Source organism: Ptychodera flava, chromosome 10 (assembly GCF_041260155.1).
Source record: "Ptychodera flava strain L36383 chromosome 10, AS_Pfla_20210202, whole genome shotgun sequence".
Taxonomy (NCBI): Eukaryota; Metazoa; Hemichordata; class Enteropneusta; family Ptychoderidae; genus Ptychodera; species Ptychodera flava.
This window is the reverse complement of record NC_091937.1, coordinates 5,828,211-5,843,964: the sequence shown is the minus strand read 5'-3', so window position 1 is coordinate 5,843,964 and position 15,754 is coordinate 5,828,211. Positions and strand designations below refer to the sequence as shown.

At 34.4% G+C, this 15,754-nt stretch overlaps 1 protein-coding gene across 26 annotated transcripts in view; it reads right to left on the bottom strand.

Moving 5' to 3' along the window:
* The window catches only part of LOC139141848 (dystrophin-like), a 281,115-nt gene that overhangs the window by 49,281 nt on the left and 216,080 nt on the right, over positions 1 to 15,754 (bottom strand). For all 26 annotated transcript variants that reach the window (XM_070711564.1, XM_070711567.1, XM_070711563.1 and 23 more), the window contains one exon: positions 1,274 to 1,446. In XM_070711564.1, coding sequence (XP_070567665.1) covers positions 1,274 to 1,446 — 173 coding nt within the window. The remainder of the gene's footprint in view (positions 1 to 1,273; positions 1,447 to 15,754) is intronic.

Below are 15,754 nucleotides of genomic sequence, written 5' to 3'. Positions count from 1 at the left end.
TATGCAATATCAAAGACACAAGCGGCATGGATATGAAATGCACTGTGTGTTTGCCCATCTCAATGCAAACTTCCCAACAAACATTATCAGACAAGCTCTTTTTCTTTGCACATTTTGGGGCAAGTTTTAGTTTCTGTTGGATCAATACAGACAAGTGTTCAAACGGAGCAATCGTAGATCTAACAGTTTAGTAAAACAGTCATGTCTGGTGTGTCGTGCCCAATGTCAATTGTACTGGACAGGACACAGCTATGGAATGACAGGAGACACAGGGGATCAGACAACTTGTAATTACTTCACACCTGCATCATCTTCACTTGGCAGATTTCCTGGCTTACACATTGACTCAAACTAAGAATTAACTTTTGTGTTTCACCTATCATTCCTTTTCCCCCAAAATACATTCGTTTCAATGAGAGAGGAATTACTTGCAAGGCCAAAGGGCCCATGATGGCCTCTTTCATCTGTCACAGAAATCCATTTTCATGCAATAAATAATTCACAAGATGATTCAATGAGAGGCTATATGGTAGTGTATTCTCCACTTCAAGAGTACTGCAGATGTCATTAACTTATTGCAGTTTCTCATAAAGTTCGGCAATTGATGTCCAGCTCTATGTTCGCAGAATTTTAACTATACACAGGTAGGTTTGTCCTATCCTATATAGGGCATAAAACTCATCCAAGCCATCGCATATCATTGAAATGCCATTCTCTGCATCAGACACTTGAATACCAATGATGCTCTTTGACTCTTTTAGTTTCCCTCATGAAATTGAAACACAGAGAGTATGTTTTTATGAAATCCTGACTATTTGTGTCATCTGTCCTGACAATTTCCTTAAACATGAACTGAAGACAAAACAGTTGATTAGCTGAGCATGAATTCCCATATGCCTACAAGGTATATATTTATCATTTCAATGAGCAGAATGGTTGTGACTCTGCTCAACCATAACACATCAAACTTATTGAATTGATACAGTCTTCATAACCTGTGAGAACTAACTGCTTTGTTGATACCATTTATCGGATGTCATTTACAAGATCAAATGGATCTGGTTTACATATAATAACAAATTTAGCATTATTGGAAACATCAATTATACAGTACATATAAACAACATACAAGTTCAATTTCCTTAAATTGACATCTGCCTGTGTATTCTTTTTAGTTAAACTTTTTAACATTATTTTCATGAACCACTGACATTTCATGCAGTATATGTTGCATTCAAAGTTTACTGACGAGAGAAATAATTTGTAGACTCACCCATGCCTGTCGTTATATTCCCTGTTGACTTTTTCCCATTCTCCACGTAGCTTGTCCATCACCTTTTCAATGTTGGTCTTCTCTGCTGGATCAGCCTGGGAGATGACAACATCTTGTTGTTTGTTGGCTGCATCAACACTGGGGTTGATCGTGTCCAGGGCTTCCTTTATAGCCTGAAACGTAACAAATACAGATAGGTGGTGAGCTTTTAACTCATACAATCCAACTGTAGCTATGAAGCCCTTTATCATGTCAGACATTTAGAATTGAAACTGATGGAAATGTGTAATGAAAGTCAAATACTATAAAATCAGCAGATCTGTCTCATTACTGTTGATGTCAAAAGGAAACTTGCAGTGTCATTAACTTTACTGAATATCATACCATTTCAGAATCTATTCTGTCAGAATGTATCCATTTTGTCAAACGCATGTCAAAATTTGTATAGTTATTGTAAGAAACTTAAATGGAAACGATGAAAAGTAATCAGAGTGCAGAGTAGATTCTTAAATAAAGTGTCATGTTTGATTTCAATGCTAATAAATGTTAGATATCAGAAAGTGATCATTCTGTTCTCAAAAACTTGCACTCTCATTGTTGTACATGGCAGGAGCAATATTCAAAAGTAATATACATCAACGATGAACATTTGGGAAATATATCTTTGAAGACAGAGGTATGAAATGAAATAAGTGTTCATTTGAGAGATCTTAAGGTTTTGACAATCAACTCTAATTTTTAACTGTTTTGTTTAAGGACTTCAATGATAAGATGTACCATATACTTTTGGCAATTGTGGTATTGGAAATCTAGGTTCATATTCTAAAGATGTTGATTTGGTAAAGTTGTGTAAACATGTAAAAAATATAATGAACTGGTTGAAATGGTGACACACTGAAACCATCAAATGACAAATCACTTTATTTGCGACTTTTAAGTAACCAGACAGATTTGTACACAAAGACACAGACTCAGACAGATATTCACACACAGACACACTGTGAAACACACATAGATTGTACTCATGTTAGACAACACAAAACAAAAAGATATATACGCTCATACACATTCTTACCTATAAAGATTACAGTCAGAAAAACAAACATGACCATGCATACATACATACATACATACATACATACATACATACATACATACATACATACATACATACATACATACAAAGATACATGTCCATTTGTCAATTAAGAGAGTTGGACGCAGTAACAAGATATTTCAAAGCTCATACTCTACACAGAATACTTGATGACTTTATATGCAAATTTGACATTTCATGCAGTGCTACATATGTTGCATATTAAAGACAAGACAGGTGAATCATGAATGCAACAAAGTTTTAAAGACAAGCTTAAATGTCAAAATATTTTCCTGTAAGAAGGTAGTAGATAATACCGCTGTCATTAAGGTTTGAAAATCTGCTCTAAAAATAAATTTATACAAATTACATGAGAAATATTTGAGATTACCTGCAATATTATAGAATTACATTTGCCATAAAATGTCACCTCACAGTGAAATTTCAAGTAATAATAATGTAATTGATCAATAGACCCTTGTGGTGATGTTTTCAGTAACAGCTGTACACTTTCACTGCAAAGTAGCAATTGATACTGTACTTACATTGGAAAGTACACTACTGGACAGGACTTAACCACTTAAAAAGTTGCAGTTTTTCTCAAATTGCATGTACAAATTCTTTGTGACTTGCGAAGGATGGAAAACTAGTTGTAATGTGAAAATGTTATCAACTGTATTGTGGAAGTCTACTACATATGCTTGATCAGTGACAAGTATCTCTCATATGGAAACATCAGAACATTAGAGAGTCTACAAAATACTATTTTCAACAAGAGTCCAGTAACGACATCGTGACAGCGATCAAGGAAAACTTTTAATATCATCAATATAACCAGAAAACCTTGCCATGATTTATGGCAAATTTGACATTCTCTTCATCTCGCATTCAACAATTCTGGGAATTAGTAATTGGTATCACAGCAGTGACATTGCTAGAACTAGTAAATTTAAGTTTGACATTGAAATCATTAGTGTACCCATTCTGTCACATCATAGTCACAATCCACTAATGATGCTTTTACAGGTTGACGTCAAAAAACGAGTCCAACACACTTAGTATCAAAAGTTCTTCATAATGAGTTTGTAATGCAGGTATTTTTCTCATTTTGACTGGTTATTAGTGACTATGAATAGGTTTTTCAAGGAAAAGGAAAAATGGCTTCAATTAAGATAAATACTTCAGATTATGTCAAGAACTCCCTCTGCCCATGGTTTGAAATATGTCAAAATAACAGAAAAAAGCAGTATTAAAATAGAAATATATATGCGCATATACATTTATGAAAGAAACTCAGTAATTTATAAATCACTGTAATAATGCAAGCCACAAAATATTTGATTTGATGATGTTTAGCAGAAGTACAGAATCTTAAAAATTTTAATCAAAGGGTATGCTGTCAAGTGTTTTGTTACCTGTACCAAGGTACCATGAGATCTATCACTGTTGATATATTCATTTATAGTTGATAAAGTGGTGGCAAAAGAAATCAACAGATTTGCCAGTCATTAATTCACTATAATTACATTAATGATTTGTCACTACCTACCAGTATCAAACGTTTGGCAACTGCCCATTTCCTCAAAACACCTGTGAGATAACGTGTTGATGGCTTTTGCAGTCTTGATCCGAAGGTTCCTCTTTTGAATTTACTCAAGGTATGGCAAAACTCAGAGGGTAAACCGATGCTGAACCAAAAGTGTATAAAGCAACTATGCCATGAGATATGAGCCACAGAGATCGACGAGAGACTAAGTTTTCACAAACCTTAGACACTGGACTGCTACTCAGTCCTGCCCAGACTGTCCTGATATATGAATAAGTAACATACTAAATACATTATATCAATCTTGTAAATCATGGTTCATGACTCTCATAATTAATGATTGAACAGTAGAAAAGTCTGAACTTTTTAGAAAATGCTCAGCAGGCAATTTTTGAAAGGTTTGTATGATTTATGGGGTCATCACCTACTAGTTATCTATAATAGGAAATAATAATTCCTCTGAAAAGCTGAGTTATGTCTATTTGATGTGATATCATCAGTGATATAAGGGGCTTCAGCTGCTGAAAGAGCCATTCTATACCTTGATGGGCTTCCAAAGTTGTCAAATGGGGCTGAAGCAATGATGCAGTAAAGTCAGTATCAGGAAGTTGTTATGTTATTTGGTGGTGAATTACTGAAAACCAATTTGATGTTTTTCTACTGAGGGCCTTTATACTGCCTGGGCTCCAGCCTAATGATGTTGGTGTGTCACCTTTCTTTGCTTCCAGTAAATTGATAGATGCATAAGAGTTGCATGTGTATCTACTGGGAGATATTTATCACACAAACATTTAGGGATACAAGATTATCTTTCCTCTATATCTGATGTAGTCTTTGGTTTTTAATATGTATCACTGAGAGATTTCCAAATAAGCTGTGAAATTTTTCTATAATTTTAGAACCAGAATTTGTATACCAGGCGTTGACCACCTTAAATTCCATTTATTCAGTTAATTTTCATTATAAAATACCATTCCCCTTCAGAATTTCACGTTTATCATCTATGCATCATAGAGTGGTCTAATACCTGTGACGTAATGAGGATATAGATAGCTTCAATCTTATATCTACAACAAGCATGTCACAAATGGACATAAAAGAAGGGATGATGAAAAACTCTCACACTGGCAATCTGTCAGTTTGAGTAAGCCCAGTAATTAAATCTCTAGTACCTTGAATTAACATTGCAATTTGCCTGCATTTACTTCAATTTGTAAGGATATAAGCGAAGATTAAACTGAATGACCTCCAAATATAAACTGCTTGAAAGTCTGTCGAATACAGAAATATGTTCACAGGGTTGCCTTTCAGCATGGGAAAAGTTTATCTCAGTGTATGACTAGCTTGAGTAAATCAGCGAGAGACAATAAATTTTTCTTGCACTAAGCTAGTACAAGTACGGTTGCAATTACATTGCTCTGTTGGGTAAGAAACATTGCAACCTTACTGCGCTTGTAGCAGTGATTGAAAACTGCATCAACATGAGACATATATGTTGTACTGTGTATAAAATATAACACTCAAATACCATGGTGTACTTTGTGGCCAACTAATTGAATTTTATAGAATTACATACCGTAGTCTACAATAGTAGCTTACCTTTGTTTGGCAAATACTTTAATTTTTCCGACACAGCTTTGATTCAAATCTTTCTCAATTATGATTTTAAAAATATTTCAAAACTCAAAGTAGATCTACTTTGATTGGACTTTTACAATATTTCAGATCAGGTTTCACTTTTAAAGTTTCTCATTCCCAAGAATTCAGCATTCCAGTTGGAATTTTCTAAGTAAAAAAGACAAGCTGGTTTTTTTATGGCATTTTCTCACTCCTACTCTAGCTGCTTGAAATGATGACTAGATACAGGCTAGCATTGTAAATTTGACTTTCATATGGGAAAGGCTACTTCAAACACCGTCTGTATGTATAAACATGCTTCACACTAAGACTGTATTCCCCCAATGCATTTGAAATATGAAGTGGATCATTTTCTCAGTGGGAAAGGTGCAAGCATCTCGTATATTGTTTTCTCATGAATGAATGCATGAATGAATGAATGAATGAAAAAGTGTATGCATCAAGCAAACTTGGGAAGGGAGATTCTTAAGGGAGTTTTATACTTTAGCTGAAAACTTCATGTATTTAGTAGCTAGAAAGTTTTGAATGAGAATGAGCTGTAACTTTCATCAAAATTATACCAAATTGCACTATTTCTTATAAAAGGCCCACTCAAGTGTCTGCAAAAATGTTCTCTTCATATATATTTTCCTGAACATGAATAAGCATACATAAAGTACAAGTAGTTACTAGAAATGTATAAGATATATTTTACCCAATTGTGAGGCCATCTTCATGTATTGATTAATTAATAACCGGTAATTACGTAATGGAAATAAGTTTGGAAACAATTCATAAACCAATGCAATCAAGGTTACAATACTAGATAAGTGTCTGGTATACTGATTGATCTGTTTTCTACAGTCATTTTAATTGACATGTAGTCAGCAGAGGAGAGCAATGCCAATACAAGTACAAGTTCAGTGTTGGTAATTCACATCAAAGGTGTTAGAGATTCTTATCAGGTATCATGAACTCATAAGAATACTGACTACAGATATATATTACATATTATTTGCTGTTGAAATGAAGTCTCAAATTGAGATAAGTAATTTTTGGATTATTTTGACAACTTTTCAAAAACTCTTATCACTGTTACTGCATAAAAACTTCTGAAGCAGAATCGACAACTTCATGTACCTTTTATTTTATGTCAACCATTACTTATTTATGTTGGCCAGAAAAACTAACACTGCTATGCCTACTCTCTAAGGCTATGTCAAAAATACATGTCCTTACTAAAGCCAATGAAATCCCTTGTTCAACTGTTAGACGTACATTTCTGTGTAATCAGCTTCAAGATTCACTTTTGTCCTCTGGGACTGTCAGATCGCAGCTGAGAACACCGTCTGAATGACAAACAGCATTGTCTCTGGGAATTACTGCGACACAGTCACGCCATCTGGGCTGGTTCTGATGACACACAACAACATGACAGACGCCAACCTGGGCTATCATCATCCCAACACACATAATGCTTTACAGACATTAAGAGACAGCACTGTGTGCTCCCCTTTTTAAAAAATAGTGACAATGTCACTGGTCGCTCCCATATAGTTATCAAAACAAGCTAAAATCAAGCTAAAAGATTTTTTTATCACAAATAGAAACAATTCCCCCAATAAAATAAAATTATACAAATTTCACCAGAATTTGATCAAATCTTACTGACGTCACCCGTAAAAACCTCTACACTAAGTTTCAACTAAATCGGACGTGTGGTTTCAGAGTTAAAAAAAAATTTTGATCAAAAATGAAAAAAAATAGCCAAAAAATGCAAATATGCAAATTTCACCACGATTTGCCCAGATTTGAGAAAGGTCACTCCTATGCACTTCCATACCAAGTTTCAAATCAATCAGACTTGTGGTTTCAGAGAAGAAGATTTTTTGACCAAAAATGGGAGAGTAAATTACAAAAAAATTCATGAAAAATAGCAAGTCCAAGATACTGACCCAAGAAGTGCACAATCATTTCAGGTCAGCCCAAAGTACTTACATGCTAATTTTTCATCTAATCTGCTCAGTGGCTATTGAGATTTTCAATAAAATGTAAACTTGTAAACATATATACATATGGCTATGGGAGCTAACAAACGACCCAATGGTCGACAGAGCTCTGCTGTGCTATGAAGAGAGCAACGTTTTGTGACATATGTATTGATGAAGAAGGTTGAGATCTTTGATAGCTCATTTCAGGATGGCCTGACCTAAAATGGCAAAATTAGCTGCAAAAATACAAAATTGATGATTTCATCATAATTATGTATAAAAATGTATACCAAATATCAAAGCTATCACATGAGTAACTTTGAGAAACAAATATTTGACCAAAAACGGCAAAAACTGACCCAAAAATACAAAAATTGAAGATTTCATCAAATTTCACTATATCACACTAAGAGAACCCCCAGGAACCTGTATACCAAATATCAACGGCATCAGACAAGTATTTTTTGAGAAACACATTTTTGACCAAAATGGCAAAAATTGCACCCAAAATACAAAATTGCAGATTTCATCATATATTCTGTATATCATATTTAGTTTATCTGTAGGAACCTGTATACCAAATATCAAAGCTGTCAGACGAGCAGTTTTGATGAAATAAATTTTTGACCAAAAATGACAAAAAAATTCCTTAAAAATACAGATTTGCATATTTCATCACAATTTGAACAAATCCAAGTTGGGCTATCCCTAGGGACCTGTATACCAAATATCAAAGCTGTCAGACGAGCGGTTTTGATGAAATAAATTTTTGACCAAAAATGACAAAAAAATTCCTTAAAAATACAGATTGGCTTATTTCATTACAATTTGAACAAATCCAAGTTGGGCTATCCCTAGGGACCTGTATACCAAATATCAAAGCTGTCAGACGAGCGGTTTTGATGAAATAATTTTTGACCAAAAATGACAAAAAAATTCCTTAAAAATACAGATTGGCTTATTTCATTACAATTTGAACAAATCAAAGTTGGGCTATCCCTAGGGACCTGTATACCAAATATCAAAGCTGTCAGACAAGCGGTTTTGATGAAATAAATTTTTGACCAAAAATGACCAAAAAATTCCTTAAAAATACAGATTTGCATATTTCATCACAATTTGAACAAATCCAAGCTGGGTTATCGCTAGGGACCTGTATACCAAATATCAAAGCTGTCTGACCAGCGGTTATGAAGAAGGAGATTTTTTACCAAAAACGCCTTTTTTGGCACTAATTTGCATATTTTTGGCAATGACAACTTCATTTGAACAAAATCTCATCTACAGCCCATCATCCATGTACACACCAAATATCAAGATGAAATGTGCAGCGGTTTTGGAGTTTTTGATGTTGACGGACAGACATACAGACATACAGACATACAGACATACAGACATACAGACATTTTCCTAGCCTATAAGAATAGCTTCCATTGCCATATATACATATGGCTATGGGAGCTAATAATTACCAGTATGCTTTTGAACAAACAGGCTTGAAATTTTCTATTTCACATTTTGCATCACAGATGCAAACTACATCTGACAAGTATTGACCTCAAGTGTCACATTTGACAAAACTGACATTCCTGGTGCCAACTGTTCTTGACCTTTGAACTGTCCAATTTTCTACTACCTTTTAAAGCATGTCACGTCGAATTATCCAAGGCAGCCACAAATCGATGACCGTACCAATGATGAGAATCAAGCAGAATACAGTAAATTCTTCATCGATGCGCTGCTGAACCAATATTTGCGTTCCACACCCAAATTTGATGAGGTTATTATATCCAATGTGGTTATGATATTTATCAGAATTGCAATTAGAGCAGTTGTCAGTTATAAGATGCAATATTAGTTACATCGCACTTGTCGTCAGCAATATCTGTTTCTGTCACTCAGTTGAAAAAGAACTGGAATTGACAGACTGACATTTGTCTGGCAATGCAATTGAAGGCAGATTTCTACAGCAATGATAAGTCTGCAATCAATGGTGGATCATTTCAGTCTGTGCATGGCTTCTCATTAAGGTAATTTTTCAACTTCAGATAATTTCTACGCGATGCATAAAATGTAGTCCTGATAAGCCCTTTCACCACATATCTGATTCTTGTACAACATACAGAAGTTGCCACTCACAAATCTGAATCACATCACCTATGACTTATGATGACAAACTGGTACCATAAGCCTGAACATTGACTGCTTGTACTGCGTCATTATCAAGAAACTCACTTAATATGTAGTAAGCCAGAAACTAAATCAACATCTCTACCTAGAATACCTGAAATGTAACTGTTTAAAACACATTGTTTTTCTGAATGTTTGAAATTACTAATACAGGAGGAAAAGCAAAAAGCGACCTAGCGGCCGATATAGCTCCGCTGTGTTTATGTACAGAATAACTATTTTTGACACATGTTGATGAAGAAGGTGGAAATCTTTGATAACTCAATGCAGTGGCCAGAAAAAAGTGGCTAAAATTTTTGACCAAAAATGAGAAAAATTGCCCTAAAATTCAAAATTGCAGATGTCATCATTATTTCAATAAATATCATTTAGTTCATCTATGGAAATCTGTATACCAAATTTCAAAGCTATCAGATAAGTAGTTTTGGAAATACACATTTTTTTTCCAAAAATGGCAAAAATTGCCCAAAAAATACAAAATTACAGATTTCATCAGAAATTCAAAATATATTACGTAGCTTATCTGTAGAAACCTGTGTACCAAATTTCAAAGCTAGTAGACCAGTACTTTTTGAGAAACACATTTTTTGACCAAAAATGGCAAAAATTGCCCCAAAATTACAAAATTGCAGATTCATCATTATTTCCATAAATATCATTTAGTTCATCTGTAGGAACCTGTATACTAAATTTCAAAGCTATCAGATGAGTAGTTTTGGAAATACACATTTTTTGACCAAAAATGGCAAAAATTGCCCCAAAAATACAAAATTACAGATTTCATCACAAATTCAATATATATTACTTAGTTCGTCTATAGAAACCTGTATACCAAATTTCAAAACTATCAGACCAGTACTTTTTGAGAAATACATTTTTTGACCAAAAATGGCAAAAATTGCCTTAAAAATGCAAATTTGCATATTTCTGCACAATTTGAACAAATCTGAAATAGATCATCCCTAGGGACATATGTACCAAATATAAAAGCTATCTGACCAGTAGTTTTGAAGAAGAAGATTTTTAAAGATTTTTTTACCAAAAATGACAAAAATTGCCTTACAAATACAAATATGCAAATTTCACCACCATTTTTACAAATCTGGTTTCAGTCACCCTAAGCAAACTGAATATCAAATTTCAAAGCAATCGGACAAGCGGTTTCAGAGAAGAAGATTTTTTTACCAAAAACACCAAAAAATGCCCCAAAAATACAAATATGCAAATTTCACCATGATTTGAACAAACTGAAGTGAGGTCACCCCAAGTGAACTGCATATAAAATTTCAAAGCAATTGGACTTGTGGTTTCAGAGGAGAAGGCAATTGTTGACGGACGACGCCGGACGCCGGACGCCGGACGACGCCGGACGACGACGGATAATCAACCTATTTGATAAGCTCCGCGTCGCTGACAGCGGAGCTAAAAAATCTAGAGCCAATCTAAGCTTTCCATTAGTAGAAAGCATACATGTTAGACGTTACAATACAGTTTTATTGAAGCATGATGACTAGTCCAATTTTAGCAGTGAGGATGGTTTCTCATATCATCAATTCAATCATTACATTAAAGTAAGGCCATCTGAGCCCTAATCAACAGAGTAAACACACTAGCAAAATGACAGTCATACACAAAAAATAATTTAAAGTTATTAAAATTACATGTCTTTCTTCATAAGGACAAGTTTCATTAGCTGAAATAAACATTGATAACATGTTAACCATTTGAAAACGAGTTGAAAATTTACTGTGCTGACATATTTTTCTGGAGAACAGTTCCACTGGATACATTTGTGAGACATTTTTTATATTTCTATACATCATGTTTCCACATATATTGTACACAGACATGAAGGTAGGTAGGCGGGTGTACCATCTATCCTTGCAGACAAATACATGGGAAAGCTACACTAAGGGTTTGCCGAATCTTTTGATGTCATAATGCCCTTGTGGGTTTGTGCAATACTTAACAATGCCCTGCTTGTATCATAATCTGTACAATATGATGGATAAATGATAATGCCTCAGTTGCGCAGCATTTCTTAATGCGTTCCTGTGATGGGATTAAACAAATTTCTTGCAACACACTGTAAGCCAAATCAAATCAGCGCAACCATACAATACGATTGGCAAATCGTATTATCAGATTAACACCTTGCGTTTTGCAGTGGGCATCTCCCTCCAAGCTATCATGCAGTACCAAGATAATGAGGAAAGGGTAGGCAAGTAATGCGATGGTCGTATATGATGAAAGGCCAGGTGATTAAAGAGCAAATTATTTGTGATGTCCTGGTATGGGACTTGTAAACAGGAAGACTGATTGTATTATCTGCCCTCTAGACATTGAAAACTTGCTGAAGAGCAGACAGATTGTCCCCTGCATGCAGTGAATGTTGCTAGATCTATTTTCACAGTGTTATTTCTCTCTCATCCCGGTATTTATGGGTCTATAAAATAGCTGATCTGCATTGCTGATCGGCATGCAATACCTGTAAATACTAAGATTTTTGTAAAGCTTTTGGACACCAAAATTACAATAATTCTTATTTCCAAGACTTAATATCTCACCAAAATGTTATTGATATGGGGATGTGCTTTATTAAAATGCTTCAATACTGCCATTGTCTGAAAATCTTTGCTGTCAAATATGACTGAAGTAATTTTATGCTATGTTGATATGACAGATATTCTCAACCCGTTAGAAAGTCCCATTTTTGTTAATTTATTTATTTACCTAACAGATTTTTTCATTTATCGAAATTTCTTGTATTTTGGTTTTAAAGGCACAAATAATCCTAGACGTAATATGAATAAAATTCCAAATGAACTTTTGAAGGATTGGCAAATTCTGTCAAAATCACACAAAATTATTAAAACTTGTATCAGACATCATTTGCAATAATAACGACTTTGTGTTCAATTTTCTGCAGTACATCCTTCATTGGACCCTTATTTTCTGACATAGAAATTGACACGAGAGTTGTAATTTTTATACAAAAATATATTAGTTACCTGTTTATCAGTTTCAAATGTTTGTGTTATCTATGAGTTTTTGTGAATGTCATACACCTAACATATATGTGTTTTTGTGAATGTCATACACCCAACATATACAATTTGCCACTGGTGAGGAACAGATGTGATTAACACAGTGAATGCTTTAAGAATTGATGAACTCTGATTTTGGGATAAGACGAGGTGTCAAACACTAGAGCTGCCAAAAAGGAATGAGGCAAACAGAGCTGTCAAGCATACACTCATGAATATTCATGATCCCTTGGCATTCTCTGAAAAGCATGAAGAATATCAATTTTGAGAGATCTCACAGGAAATAACATCTTTGCAGAAATGTCTACAGAATGAAGCTACTCACTAGGAAATATTTCATTCATAACATTTACTACATCAAAGGTATTTTTTACATATTTGATATTTACATATTTGATATTTATGTAAGCAAGAAAGTTCAATATTTGATATTTTGAACTAGAGCATCATCTGCAGTCCAAAGAAAATTATTCACAGCTGACTCATATACATTGGATTTTCATGGGAAGCAAATCATATTATTATCACATATACATCATGTTATACTGAGGGTTCCACTTCCCCATTGGGCATGTCTCAGATTGTTTTATTTCAATGTAAACATGGATGAAATACAGTCCATTAGTTTCTGCGCATGTTCCTACGGGAAATACCATTACAGAAACAAGTTATGATTGATGTAGTAATACGAAATAAGATCAAAACCAGGACAATTATAACTAGTCAATATTAGAGGAGAGTACACTGGCTATAAAACATTGACTCCCATATCATTCATATAATGTAATTCACTTTATATTACTGAAGACCTGATTGTATTTCATCCACATTAATGCATTCCTAATGTACAAGTGTCAAAGGTACACTTATGATATGCCAGCATTCAGTCTATAAGCTATTAGTATGAGGTCACTGCTATGCTGAAATGTAAAGAAGCTGGCAATGTAATATTGTAGGAATGTCTGTGTTTTCTGACTGGAATCACAGGTATAGATTGTGTGAGCAGCAGGTCAAATTTTCTCACTAATTACTTCAAATAATCAATAATTGACATTCATTGGAATTTCAAGGTCAAATTAATCAGAAATACCTTAAGCAATCTATATTTTAAGTTATTATCATTAAATGATTTTTCTGTGCGTATTGTGGATTAATTCTAGAACTTAGGAAAATAGTACAGATGGCATACAGTAGGGACCTCTCACTTCAAAGAAAGCTTTTCAATCAGTGCTATGGCGATATCAATATTGGTGATGGATTGGATGAGTTCACTTAGATGTATACAGAAACAGATTTCTTTACCGTCTTTCTGTTACCATCACGGCAAAATAAAATGCAACTTTACTGACAAATTCATGGCGTTGATGCACTTTATCAAAATTGTCATTTTTCTCCCCAAACAGAAAATTACAAACAGCGTGTTGACACATCTGATGCAGTAAGAAATTAATTTGATCCACTGATAAGCTGTTCACACTATAAGCACAAACAAACAGTTGAATTTTGTTTCTTTCCTTTACAACACCTCATCAAATCTCAAAACATAGCGACAACTTTACAGTGAGTCATCCACCAATAAAGCCACATCTGACATGCTAAAAAGGGCTTCAATGTTGATTTTTCTGTCTCAGTTCTCTCTCTTGAGAGAAGTATAACCTTCTAGCAGTGTCAGTACATAATTGAGCGACAGTTTCTAGGCCATTGGTAACCAAATTTTTTTAATCTGGGATGTTCTATTCCTGTACATTTCTCCACAGTGTAAAGTGCAAGGTAACAGCCAATGAAATATTCATATCATTATATTTTTCTTTCTCTTTTTTTTGATAATATTCTTGGAAAGCTCAAGGTCTCTTTCGACTTGATCAAAATCAGTACTTAATTTTACCTGTTCACCGACTAATTTCAAGTCCAGAAAGCATAAAAATATGCATTAAACTCATACAGACCTATACCTAATTACTGCGATGAAAATACTGGTAAAGATGAAGACATTTAATAAACAGTGCAACCATGTAACTGTATAACTAAAACAGGGTTTGCTCATTTTTTTGAAACTTCACTAAGACTCTATTGTTTTGTAGCATGTGATTGGACCAATAAAGAAAACAAATGGGGATAACAACATTGCTTATCTTTCACCTTTTGCTCAGCCGCAGTCTACTGATGTTAATCATCCTATTTCAAAATGAATACAGATTATTCATAACTGAAGATTTGTTTTTTGTCCAATTAATTACCAAGTAGAAACTGAATTTACAACCATGGATAATTGTGATTACATGGGTTCAATATCAATCACTTCATAATATTGATTTTATTGACAGCACATTTCAGATGGAATCAATGGTTTTCAAACATGAAAGTATGAATTTATCACACCATTTTATATTAACATTTCTGTCAAGATAGTTGATTACAAAGCTATATGCGAGAAGCACAGTAGTTTCTTCTGAGATGTGGGAAAGACACACCTTACTAGGTATCATTGTCAGCTGATTTGAAATGAACAGATAGACAAGTACATGAAGCCTAAACACTATGAACAGCTACATCCATTGCTGAATTTATCATTGACTTACTGCATAGCTGCGGCTTGACTGTTTGTTGTCACACTGTTCAAACATCATCGATGTCATGGTTGGTCCTGGTCGCACTGTTTCCTATGATGCTACGCGTGTAGGGCAACACACAACTGCGGGATGCAGTCCCACTCTCTTGGACTTAAGGAATGCAAATGCCCATAACACGTCAATGATGCAGCAGTGACCACACTGAATGCTAAGTACCTGTATCTCACCCTGTGCATGAATGGAATCTTCCGCATAGACAGGCATGTTGCATCAAGATACAGGGAAATCCACTGCTTAGCAAAGGTGGAACAGCTCAAGACGTATAGGTTCTCAGTGATTTAGGGGACACAGCAGGTAATACTCAGCAGTATGCTTATAAATTACTCAGAGTGTTAGATTTGCGCCCTGCATATTCAAGGCTGAT